The sequence below is a fragment of the Candoia aspera genome, chromosome 1 (genome assembly GCF_035149785.1).
Source record: "Candoia aspera isolate rCanAsp1 chromosome 1, rCanAsp1.hap2, whole genome shotgun sequence".
NCBI lineage: Eukaryota > Metazoa > Chordata > Lepidosauria > Squamata > Boidae > Candoia > Candoia aspera.
The window spans coordinates 248,359,698-248,373,143 of NC_086153.1; the positions used below are offsets into that span (position 1 = coordinate 248,359,698).

A 13,446-nucleotide genomic window follows, 5' to 3' on the forward strand; every position below is an offset into this window, starting at 1 on the left:
CGTGTACCTACTAAAAGTCATGATGATGATGGAGGCATGACACTGTCATTTTTCCTTTGTGTTGGGGGAAAGAGAGAGCCTGGAAAGTGGAGTGAGACAACAGTTCAGCGCATGCTGGTTATATAAGCAGAGAAAATCAAAGCAGGCACTTTTCTACAGGGACTAGAAAATGATTAGAATAATTATGAGGTTTGCTGATAAGGTTGCCTGGGGAAACTTATTAAAGAATTCTGAGTTCAGAAGATGGGAGGTATAGTGAAGCAAGAGTTCTGGGAATAGGAAAACAGCATCCTGCCATGCTCCACAGAGCTCTAGTGTTACAAACTGCAGAAAGGAAGTTTGGCTATTTGAATTGTGTTAGAGCAGAGCTGGAAGAAAATCAGCCCAGCCACTTAAGGCTGATGGTGAGTGATCAGTATTGATATGGGAATGGTGACAAAGCCTCCTGTGGAACTGTTTTCCCATAAGATTGGTTTCCTGTAGCTATATGTTCTGTCCTACTATAAAAAATTAGTCCGCCAGTTATTTATTTACCTAACATATATAACTTGAATAGGAATAGCACTATGATGCTAAAGTCATTAACAAGAAACTATAGACTTAATGCAGTTTCCTTCCAACTAAACCAATACTCAAAAGCATACCCCAAAGTAGTATTAACTCAGTACAAACTAGTTGAAACTCCAACCTTTCCTCGTCAAAGTTACAAACATCCATATTTAAAAAATGGGAGTTAATTTTCTTTCTTTTTCAATGATATCACCAGGCATACTTGTTAACTTGTATTGCCATTCAGTTTTATTAACAATTTTAAGAAATAATATATACTGATAATATATAGGACTTGAAATAGAAAACTGGAATTTCTTACATTATAAAATCAATGACTTCAAGTTTAAGAAATGTTGATATATTTCTTTTGATCTCAAAACAAGATTAATTCATTAAAAACTTTTTGGGAGTTTCTAAATAACCTCTGAAAAGTCTAAGAAAGTCTACACAAAATCTGTTTTCCGATGTTGGAGATGCAATACTTTTGAGGTACGTACATAACTACTGGTCATGTCCCTTGGTAACTTCTTATTAACTGGATATTCTTGCTATAGTAATTTTTTTTGGAAGAAAATGAAGTTTAAGGATGCCCCTGTGTTCCTATATTATTTTTAAACAATTTGTCTATTTATTAAAAACTCTGGATTTATCATGCTCAAAGGTTTCCTTGATGAAAAGTGTCAGCTCTCAGCCTCTAAACTGGATCTCTATCAACAGAGGAAAAACCAGACAATGTGATTCTGTGTAGTCAAGATTCAATCTGCTGTTTAAAAATTGAGTTGCAGCAATTTTTCTATAGATATTATTAGTATTGTATATTATTGTAGTATTTGATTTAACTTTTTGTCTCTTCTCGTTAGATTGTTTTATGTGGTGTGTGTATGTATCTATGTATGTACACATATACATTCTGTTTTATTTGTATTTTCAAGTTTTGCTTTTTGATGGTAATGGCAAAGTCTCAGTACTTCTTCCCTCAATGAGGGGGGAATGTATAATCGCCTGCTATGCCAGAGGATTCCTGCCTCCACATTAAAGGGGGAGGCAGTGTCTTGCGGGGCCCTCTGGAGGTCATCCATCCTGGCCCTGGCATACGGGTCCTGTTGCTGCTGAGCTCTGACTCTTGTAAAGAGGTCCTCTGCTTGTCTGCCTGCTGCTAAAATCTCTGTCTGGTTCCCCCTCATAGACTGCTGAAAGTTGTGAGGTTGTAATATAGTAGCCTGTACCTCCTGGTGAGTAGCGGGGGTTGCCTGAATGGATTGAGACAGGGCATCTGCCAAACGGTTCTGCGCCCTGGGAACATAAGAAATAACAAAATTGAAATGGGAGAAAAAATGGCTCCATCTGATTTGGTGTGGGATGAGGGATCTGGTGTTTTGTAGAAGCTGTAAATTCTTGTGATCGGTGCAGACTTTCACAGAAAAGGTTGCACCTTCTAGCCAGTGCCTCCACTCTTGAAATGCTGCTTTAATTGCTAGCAACGCCTTGTTAAAAACATCATAGTTTCTCTCTGCTGGTGAGACCGTGTGGGAGAAAAATGCACAAGGGAGCAATGTATTCTCTGTTTTGTTAGTATATTGCAATAAAACAGCCGCGATAGCAAAATCTGAAGCATCTGAATGCATTATGAATTGCTTTGTGGGATCAGGGTGCTTCAAAAGCGGCTGGGATGCAAAGAGTTGCTTAAATTCTTGGAAGGCTGCTTGCTCCCTCTCCCCCCAAATGAATTTTGATCCTTTCTTCAAAAGCTGTGTGAGGGGTTTAGCCCTGTCACTAAATTTATTCATGAATCTCCTGTAAAAATTGCAGAATCCTAGAAATTTTTGTACCTCTCTCACATTTCGGGGGGAGGGGGGTTGCCAAGAGACAATTGCCTGGACCTTAGAAGGATCCATGGATATGCCTTCTGTTGATCTTTTATAGCCCAGGAAATGTAATTCAGTTAAATCGAAGGCACACTATCCTAGCTTGGCGAACAGCTTGTCCTCTCTCAGTCTTTTTAAGACATTATGTACATGGGTTACATGAGTTGTAGCATCCTCAGAGAATATTAATATGTCATCTAGATGAATGACCAGATACTTATTTAGTAAATCCGAGAAAATTTGATTGATAAATCGGGAAAATATGGCTCCTGCATTAGACAAGCCAAAGGGCAAAACAAGGTACTCAAATTTACCAAACCTGGTATTTAAGGCAGTCAGATATTCATGCCCCTCTTTCATCCGGATCAGATTGTACGCATTCCTGAGGTCCAACCTAGTAAAAATGCGTGCTTTCTGTAAGCGATCCAGCAGATCAGATATTAGGGGGAGTGGGTAATTTTCCTTGACCGTGACTTTATTGAGGGAACTGAAATCATGCACCACTCTCATGGGTGCCTCCTGGTTTGCCGGTGCCAACGAGTCAGGCTTCTTTGGTACGGAGAAGGTAGGAGCAGACGCTGGGGAAGTAGATGGTCGGATGAAACCCTTTTGGAGATTAGAATCCAAGTAATCCTTTAAGGTGGCTAGTTCCTTGGGGGACATGGGATATTGTTTCCTTGCTGGAATCTTGGCTCCTGGTATCAACTCAATGGTGCAATCACAGTCCCTAGGGGGCGGGGTAGTGCTGTGGCCTCTTGTTCGCTGAAAACGTCTGCGAAATCTGCATACCTGGTGGCAACTGGACCCCCCCCTGCTTCCATGACTCTGTTGGTTGCTGGAGAGAGAAAAGCGGCTTGAATCTTGTGGTACTGGCATTCCTTAGCTGGGAAGGAGATTGCTCCTGTAGTCCAGTTCAACAATGGGTTGTGGATCTTCAGCCAAGGTGTGCCCAGGACTATAGGCACATCAAGTGATGCAGTAACACAAAATTGGATCCACTCAGTGTGGTCTCCCATTGTTAGTTGCAAAGGTTCTGTGAAACTTCTAATCGGTCCTGCCTTGAAGGGCTGGTCTCAACTTCTATGGGACGTGGCAATTCTATGGTCGGGATGTTGAGGTCTTGTACAGTCTGTACATCAATAAAATTGGTGGAAGCTCTGGAATCCACGAGGGCCTCTAGCTTGACCTGGTGCTCTGGGTTTACGTGCATCATGACTGGTAAGTAGTAAAAGGATTGCCTGGAATCCTCGGAATGAGCCCTTCTTAATTGATTGATAGTCTACCTGCTGAGCTCTGTGCAGGGAGACCGACAGAGTTTCCCTGGTTGGAAGTCGAGGTCGAGGTGGCTCTTGGTTCTGCTGCTTGCCCTGGGGCTCTTACGGAATTTGCTTGGCTTCTCGCTGGGCAAGCTCTCACCATGTGCCCCTGGACTCCGCAGTAGAAACAGAGGGCTCTCTCTCTCCTTCTCTGTCTGTCAGCCTCGGAAATAAGCCTCCTGCTCGCCCCGATCTGCATCGGCTCCTCTGGTCCTGAGTAAGGAGATGCTGCGGAGAGAGCTGGAAATCCTGGAAGCGCTCTGAGGCCCGTTTCTCCCTGGCTGCAGCTGTCTGAGCTCTTCTAGCCTGGCGTCTACGACCACAGACAGTTGATATAAACCTTCTAGGGTAGCTGGTGTTCCCTGGCACACTAATTCATTTTTAATTTCTTCATCCAGCCCCTGTTTGAATTGGTCTTTCAAGGCGCTCTCATTCCAGTCCAGATCTCCTGCTAACAGCTTGAAATCAGCAATGTAGATTCCCACTCTCTTGTTGCCTTGCTTGAGCTTCCGAATTTCCCGGCTGGCAGTGACCTCTCTGATCGGGTCGTCAAAGTGTGTTCGGAACCCTGCCAGAAAATTCTGGTAGTCGTTGAGAATTGGGTCGTTGTTCTCCACCATGGGAATAGCCCATTTGGCTGCTGGGCCCTTTAGCAGACTTAAAATGAAGGTGACTCTGGTTCTGTCTGTGGGAAACTCTGCCAGTCTGCTGTCGAAAAACATTGTGCACTGTGTGAGAAAGGTTCTCAACTGTCCTGCTTCTCCTCCAAACTTCTCTGGTAGACTGCCCTGGGATCTCAAGACTACTGGTGGAGCTGCTGCTGCTGGCACCGGTTGTGGGTTAATAAGAGCTGGTTGTTGTAACTGCTGTAGCATGGCTGCTTGTAATGTGTTGATCTGGAGATCCACTTGTTGTTGATGTTGTTGCAATGCTGCTGCCAGTTGTTGGATGGCCTGCTGAATTTCCTGGTTTTCCAAAGACATTTTCCCAAACGTCTCTTCCCTTTTTTTTTTGTTCCTCCCTCTTTCAATGGGAGTAGTGAGTTTGTTAGGATTGATGTCCTAACAGTCAGGAACCACGCTGAGAAGAGGAATAGGTCTCTGGTACTTTATTACTGCTATATTAGACAGAAAATCCTAATAAACTGAAGAAGCGTGGGAAAAACCCAGACAGATAAACCCCAAAGGTTAAGGCGGGTCTGATCAGTGTCTCTTTGAATGGCTGCTTAACTCCTCAGTACTACGCATGGGTTTTCCCCCCTGGATAGAGGCCCCCTCCTGCTCACCATCAGTACTCAGGACAGTTGCAGAGCAAAAAACAGTTCCCTTGCGTGAGTGTCTGTCCGTCTGCCTGTCCATCCATCCAACATTTTTGTATTCCCATCATAGCAACTAGCTATGATGGCCAAACTCCTAGCCTGCTATGCATTTCAGCCACTAAAATCCAGCCCTCCTGCAGGGAGATGAGGAGCTTAAAGTCAGGATGCATCAAGTGTCCTCTCCACTTACCGCACAAACCATCCCATGCAACAGAACATAAAGAAACACAGCTATTTGAAAACAGGACTTCTTCCAGAATCCCCATTTAGTATGACCAGTTCAGTTCATCATGTTGAAGAAGGACAATTTAAACCATTTATGTTGGGCTTAGTATTTCTCCTGATACTGTTCAGAAAGTTGTGGAACTGTTACATAAGAATAACTGAGCAGGTTTTGCTTCATCACAGGAAGTACTCCAACCTTTTCCAACCATAAACAAGACTCTATATAATAGGCAGCAGAGCAAATGCACGTGTACCCTTTTACATTTTATGAGATTAAGGAACAAAACAGTGCATCCTTCTCTGCCCTGAAAATTCTGTAGCTCACATCCATTTCTTATGTAAATGTTGTATTTGGGAAAACAGATGCTTCACTAGTCTTGCTGAATTAATGTCAGAATCCTCACTGTCCTATTGCAATTACAATTCACCCTACAAAATTCACTCATAAGACCCTTTAATGTTCTCGATCTTGCTAATTATGCCTCTGAATGAAGTAGAATGGTTGTCCATACATTATGTCATTATATAGAAACTTTCTTAAACGTTCCCCTCTCCCAGCCATCTAAGCATTCAAAGCATCCTTTGAATGTCCACATAACAGAAGGCATAGTGAGCTACATCTGTCCAGAAATCTCAAGTGTATAAGGTCTTTGCTACCCACTAAGGAAGCAAAAAAAAAAAAAAAAAAAGATATTTGCATTAAACTGAGACTGCTTCCAGATAGGCAGCTCCAAGAACTATCCAGCCACTGCAACTTAACCTTCCACTGCTACTTAATATTTTAATTATTACCAACTCATTTCTCAATGTATTGAATTAAACTACAGTACAATAAAACTTGTTATATGTAAGCAATATGAAAATATACTTTGCATACATACTAGTTTTAGTTCTGTCTTCCTCTAATGCCACTATCAAATTTCCTTTCATATTAAATTTAGAAATACTGTATATGCTGGTACTTACTTTTCTGTCTGCATTAACCTCCTTGCCAATTAAACACAGATATTTCACAGAACATTTCTAGCATCAATGTATTTTTTCTAAAGTATTCCACATCTTTAATAACTATTTTGTTTCTTATATTTACCCTTGGGAGAAAATGGATTTCATGTTCATTAAGGCAAGATTAATGACTTCCTGAATTTCTGCTGGTATGAACAAACTGAGTATCCAGCAAATAGGCTATTTGTTATGAAAAAAAATAGTGAGCAACCTTTCTTTTAATAATATTTTTCTTCCTCAGTTCCCTAATTATGTTACAGAATAAAGAAAATGTATCTATACCAAAAATAATCTCTGCTGAATATGTGAAAGGGGTTGGCACACAATCGTTTCTAGATGGTTCTCCCAATATAACTAATTTCCATTCTATCATTGTTTATATTAACATCTATAAAAATCTCAAGTATTGTACTCTTCCTTGAAACTACTTATAGACTGCATTCAGACATCATGCTTAACTAGATCAATTAATGATAGCAGTCATATCTGCATAATGTACTAATCTTGCTTAGTGTTTGTGGCTTAGGAAGTTGTGAGTATTGGCTTCTATAGCATTGACTGCTCAGCACCTCATGACCTACTCAGACCGTAAGGGGCAGTAAGGCAGAGGTAGGCTTTACTCTGCGTCCATGACTCAGCCTGCTCTTTATCTATGAGACTGCTAATCTCAGGTTGCTCCCTTCTGCCTTCCTTCCCAAGTACATATGCATGGGATGCTTGCTCCTCCCAGGTAGGATGTAGTTAGCTTGATGCTAAGCTTGCCTATCTCTGTAATGTATTTCCTCAAATAAATCTTTCTGTTATAGTTATAAAACCTATGTTATTAATAGCTGCTTAAGTCAGATTTCAGCTCTTAAAGGATGACTTATATATGCTCAAATACTTCTACCTCCAACAGTGAAATGTGGTTAGTGAATGGTTCAATATCTTGCACAAACCAAAAAATGGGTTAATTCAATCAGCAGATTAAATATGTTGTTTGAATGCAGCTACTGTCCCTTCCACATAGTAGGAAATGTTCCCAATGGCCTTTTCAGAAAATGTCTACATAGCCCTTAATTAATAGGTCTTGTAATCTAAGTGAGGAGAACAGCCACTGCAGAAATGATTAATTTTAAAGAGATATATCTGGGGGTGGGGGAATATCCAAGACTGAAGAACATACCAGGAGCTAGGTGAACTATTTCACCCACCCTTCTTGGTGAGAAAGCTGGTAACAGGCAACAAGGTACATGCTCTACCAACATGCAATGAGTGAAAAGGCAGCTCCCTCAGGCAACTGATTACCAAAACTTACCTTCCCCTTTCTCTCCCAGTGCGGTCAGAGAACTATGAGCAAGTGAAAGATGAGAACAGAATGTGAGGAATAACAAAGAATAAACTTGGACAGTGACTGTTGGAGCAGTTGGAATAGCTGAGGAGTAACACCAAAGAGAATGCAGTAACTAAAACAAAGAGGTTGGGAAACTGGACTTGGAAAAGATACAATACGGTCTACCACCCAATAGATCAAATTAATTTTGACCGAAATTGCTACTTGAACTCTGATCAACTAATTGGTCTGATATCCATTTTATACTGTAAAGTAAACTGGGGTTGCAGTCATTTTTATTTTTTATTATATTTGTGTTTGTTAATTTACTGTATTGTTTTTAATATATTGTTTATCATGTTTGTGAAACTCCGGTGAGGCTGGAATTGGCCACTTCCTCTCCATCTATCAGAACAGTGTATTTCCCATTCTTAAGAAGTGTGCTTTCCTTTCACCTCTATCCAAAGTTTGATTGCTTTTCCTCTTTCTCGCTGCTTAGACAGGGGGTGCATCTGAAGAAATCTATGTATCTCCATAATCCATGGCTCTTCGGTTTTTGCAAATCCTTGCTCTTCCCTTCAAAATGTAGCTTTGCCCATACTTATGTCAGCATCCCATTGGATGTATCACCACCTCTAGATTTTGCCTCTTCAAATATATCACTATCAGGCTTTCATCTTCCCTTCATGTAGTTGCAAAATATTTATGTTAAATGCCTTTTAACACAAGCATGTTGCAACTCTGAAGATAGAGGAACTATACATGCAGCCCCACCAGGCCAATTCCAATACTTATCCAGTCATGCAACATCTGAAAGGGCAGCATGGACAGTTATTTTATACTGTGCAGTTGTCAGGGTTTAGAGCAAAGCAGCATTGGCAGATGGAAACAGGGCTGCCAGCCTGCCCTTAGTTTGACCTCCGTGCATCGATTCAGATTGTAGGAACAGGAATATTTGCAATTCCCCCAAATCCATTCTCAAATACTGAATACCATCTTTTTTGCAAAGTGTTCATGTTAAGGAATCAGTTATTAAGTTTCAATTGTTTTATTACTTTGCTTTAAGTTGCTTTAAGCCTTTCTTTGAAGGCCATTCCTGTAGTCAAAGTCCACCCCTGCTGGAAAATTAATTATAGGTGTCTTCTATACCTTCAGAATACTTAGTACAAATAATCAAATTTTACAAGAGCAAACCAACATTGTTGTTCTCTATGTTCCATACCCTCTATAATTGCACTTTTGAAATTTCAACTGCAAATTCTTTGCAGATAGAAATATCAATAGCTACTAACATGAAATGTATTTATATACATGCATCTTAATTTTATACTGTATGAACGCATCCCATGGTAATATAAAAGAACAATATAGTTTATCTGTACTGGAATACTAAAAAGAAATTCCCATATATTAGTCCTGAACCTCTGGACCTTTTACAGCCTACAAGGATGAAGAAATAAATGAAGTTGAAAAATGATTCAGGAGAGGTATAAATCAGATGCAGTGAAGTGAGAGTTAGTTTCCAAAGAAATATTTTTTCTTTGATAAAAACAAAAGGATTATGCTAGCCACATTCTCTCATGCTAAAATACATTCTGAAATCTGAACTTCATACTCACAGATTATTGACTAGAAAACCCAGCATTTAATGCATATAATGGGCTTTCCAATTATTAAGAAAAAAATAGGATGTTGTTATTCCTGTATTAACATTAGGCACAACCTACTACTAATTGTGCAATGTCCTCTTTTTCATGTTTTATTTTAAATGGGCCCAGAAAAAATAGCATTTTTTACTATTTTATTTATTGTAATATAGGAAATGAATATTTCCTTTTAACTGTGACTTCATATGCCAAATAAGATTGGAGTCAAAAAGGCTATTCAACCCTTCTAGCTGATACACATAGCCAATTCCTTTATATTAAGTTGTGATGTGGTGCCAATGCCCCGTCCTCAAGTGGTGTAAGCGGTGCTTCCTTTATGTGTCAGTGTAGAATTCCATTCTTTCTCACAAAAGCTCAGCAATGAGGCATGCATGTCCTTAGTGTTTTTTGTTTTTTTTTGCAAGAAGCTTCATTTTAATGCTAATGGCAGGTTCCATCAAACTTTTTCTATTTATCACAGCATGTAGCTCATACTGATATATATTAAGTAATTTGTTTCTTTATAAAGCTGAGCCCTACATATGCGTATAAATGCCCTGAGCAAGCTGACCACGTCGAACTGGAGCTTCAACCTGCTGGGCTTTCATGGCATTCAGTCTATCTTCTTGAGTTGGGAAGGTGTCAAGATGGTGAGCAATTTTCTCAAATTTTGGCATGTGCCATGGTGAATCCTTCTTGATGGGGATTTGATATTTATTCAACATCACCATACGAGTATCGTATATTTTCTCCTGTTTTTTCAAATGTTTCTTTTGCTTAAGAAGCATGTTAGCTTTCCGATGCTCCTGCAGCCACTGGTCACCAAACTTGTGTTGAAGGATCTCTGTTATCGGCGTAGAAGGACCATTTGGCTTCCCATATGTCATGGCATCACAGAGACGAGGTGGATCTTTTGGGAAGTAATGGCAGGCAGACATTTTGCGGCGGATTTCATGGTTCTGACAATACAGATGGTGTTCTTTTGCAGTGAAAAGACCAGCCTTAATTCCTTTATTAGTCATGCGAATAAAATCCTTTGGCATTTCTTTCCTTCTAGTAACACTAGGTGGCGAAACATGCCAGTGCCCTATGGCTTCAGGAACTCCTCCGTCAGTCCCACATGAAGTTATTCCATACACAAAATTGGTTCCTGGAATCTTTGCACACCTTCTACGAGTCCTTCCTAGCTCTGGCTTTAAGATAAGAGGATTCTGGAACATGCTGTTTCTCACAAGTCCAATCCTTTCATTTTCTGTCCCGGGGTGAATATCAGCTATGGTCAGCGGCAGGAGCGGTGGTGGACAAATGTCACTCACACTAGCCCTCTTTTTAAGTTTTTCAAGGTACCTTTTCACAAACGTACTCATTGCTGATCACTGTAGTAAAACTGACACTTCTGCTTTCAGATCTATCTTTACAAATATTTGATCCAAGTGTCTATAACTGAGTATAGCATAAGGTGTGACATCACAAACTATGCAAAAGTTATTGTTGTGATTTACCATGTCATCAAGCCTGATTTATTCATTCATAACTTGTCAGTAAGTTAGCCAGTAAAAAGTAAGGAAGACATCTCTGTGGAACTGGGTCAGCCTTAGACAGAGACATAATCTAGCTGAAGAGCCCTAGGAGGCCATTTTATTTCACATTCATTAACAAAAATTTAGATTTTTTAATTGTTTCTGGGAAAATGGATCCTTTATTTCTAGAAATGTCTCTGTATCTTCTCACTTTTGCACAGGAAGACTCCAGAGTCAATGCTTAAGGGCTGCAATGCCCACTGGCTTCAAATGTATATATGTATGTATCTCAAATATTTCAAAGCCCACTAGATAGATGGGACTTATAACTATAGTCCCATTATGTTTACAGTTTTCCCCCCATAATTTGCTGATTAAAAAAAGCTGATTAGGTCAGACTTTCTTATCACTTAAACCAGCACTCCCCATCTAATAATCTTCAAATGCTTAGTGGGAATTATGGGTGTTGAACTCTAACCCATGTTAGGAAAAGCTGATCTGAACTAAAGCTATAATACCAAATCTAATTCAGACACCAATAAAATACATAAAATCTGAGTTAAAAAAACATTTATAAATGTCTGTGTTAGATGGTTTAAGAAACACAGTTTTTCAATCACAATACACATTCAGTTATTATAATCCATTTTGGTAGCATAAATATGACACAACACCAAAAGAACCATTTCAGCTTTTTTATCATCATATACTGCCAGGTCAAATATGCCCTGCGGCATATAAAGCAAGATCTGAACTCCAGAAAAAAAAAAAAGGTAATATTCAGCATACACGAAGGTTTCTGCTTGACTACATTTTGTTCCTCAATTCAAATAGCAAGTTTAATGTATGTTTCAATACGAAGGATGTGGAAAGCTCTGCAGATCTTTGCTTTAGGAAAAAAGGGAGTTTATACAGAGTTTTTATACTGAATTTCTGCTCTGTATAAGATATAATTTAAGGGGTTATTTACAGGAGCCAGAGAAAGCCAGTGACAGAATCAGGATTTTTTTTTTCTTAAAAGCATCTATGCCTCTTTTAACTGGATCAATGCCATAGCAATGTAAAGGGGAGGGGATTTAATAATTTGCTAGGTTAATTTTTTCCAACACTGCTTTCCTGATTTAAAATTCTTTACCCTTATTAACTGTCATTTGCGCGCGCGCGCGCGCACCCGCAAAAGCCCTACAACCTAGGGAATAGCAGGGCCCCAGAGCTGCAATTACCGTGAACTCATTTTTTTAGAAGCAGCTTCTGTGGAAATCAATTGGGCTTATTTCAAGCAAGGCCGTTTAGGACCCTGATGTATATGAAGAGAAAGGGAAGCACAAGCCTAGCAAATTATTTCTAGAATTAAATTTCCCCTCTCTTCCTCCTTTTCGCGATTATCAACCTGCATTTAAAATAATTCAACATGATTTAAATTATGCTTTGTACATGCTTCACTAAGAAAAAAACTTTTTAAAAGCCTAAGGAAAGTGCCGAAATCATAACCCCGTTTTTCCGCTCACCCTTCCCCGTTTCTTCCACCCACCTCCCCCGAATTGCGCCGCAGATGTTCGAGGGTTGCCAAAGGCGAGCGAGCTCATCCTGCTCAAACCCCAGCGTTTTACAGCCCTCATCTGCATCCCGCTTTACCCGACAAAATCCAGATTCTTACAGTGTCTTTTGAAGTTCCCAACTTTTTCAGTCCGTCCAAGGGCAGCAGGTCGGCGGAGTCCTTGTGGTTAAACTGAACGGCCTGCTTCATCCTCCTCTGCTGTCGGAGGGCCGCGGCTTCCCTCACGTCCATGTCCTTCCTCTCGGTCAGCAGCCCCGAGTAAAACATCTTGCTGCTTCCCTCGCGCGGGCTGGGCCTTTGCCTCCCGTCGAGAAGCTGTAGCGGCGGCCGCCACCGCTCCTTCTTCCGAGGGGACGCCTGGGCGCGCTTTTATTGGGAGCACTTTATAGCAGGAGCTCTCCGCGTGACGAGCGCGAGCAGCAGGTGCCCCCGCGGTTGCGGCGGCGGCGGCTCCTCAAGGCGGGGCTGGGCGGGCGCCATGCAATAGGTCGCCCGCCCCTGCGCGCCGGCCGAGGGCGCGGGGACGGCCGGCTGAGCAGAAGGCAGGCATCCCCGGCAGGGAAGGCGAGCGTCCGGCTCCTTTGGAAAAAGCGACATCCATTGGCCGTAGTGCGCCTCCTCGGCAGCTGCTGTTCCAGGGAGGAAAGGAAGCTGCGTTTTCCTTCCAAATAAATGGATGTGACCTCTTCGAAAGAGAAAGGAAAAAAATGCACGGTGTGTATCATGCGCATATGCTGTATATTAAGTGAAATTGGAGTGCTGTAGATGGATAACGAGTAAGACTAGATTGGCCTTTCCTTTTCCAAAGTGAAGGCGGGATGCTGCACACCTCGTGGCAAACACACAAACGTGGGTATCATTTAAGCCCCGTTAAGCAGCTTGCTGTGAAAAGAGCTACACCCTTTGGACATGCATCTGTAGGCAGGGTAGAGCCACATAACCCAACCGCCATGCCTGCTAACCTTCCCAATCAGGGATATTTGTATAGGATCTTTTGGGAATGGAATGTCTGGTTTCCCCATATCATGGTGGCAATTATTGGGGGGAGGGAGCGGGCTTTCATCTCCTTCCGGAATAGTGATTATCCACGTTAGCCATTTTCTTCCAGAAGGTAATTCCTCTCCAGAAT

The 13,446-nt window shown here is 41.2% G+C and overlaps 1 protein-coding gene across 2 annotated transcripts in view; it reads right to left on the reverse strand.

Annotated features, from left to right (window-relative positions):
• Positions 1–12,735, reverse strand: part of NRIP3 (nuclear receptor interacting protein 3) — a 38,204-nt gene extending 25,469 nt beyond the window's left edge. For both annotated transcript variants that reach the window (XM_063289432.1, XM_063289431.1), the window contains exon 1: positions 12,417–12,735. In XM_063289432.1, coding sequence (XP_063145502.1) covers positions 12,417–12,584 — 168 coding nt within the window. In that variant the 5' untranslated portion in view covers positions 12,585–12,735. The remainder of the gene's footprint in view (positions 1–12,416) is intronic.
• Between the last annotated feature and the right edge of the window lie 711 nt (positions 12,736–13,446).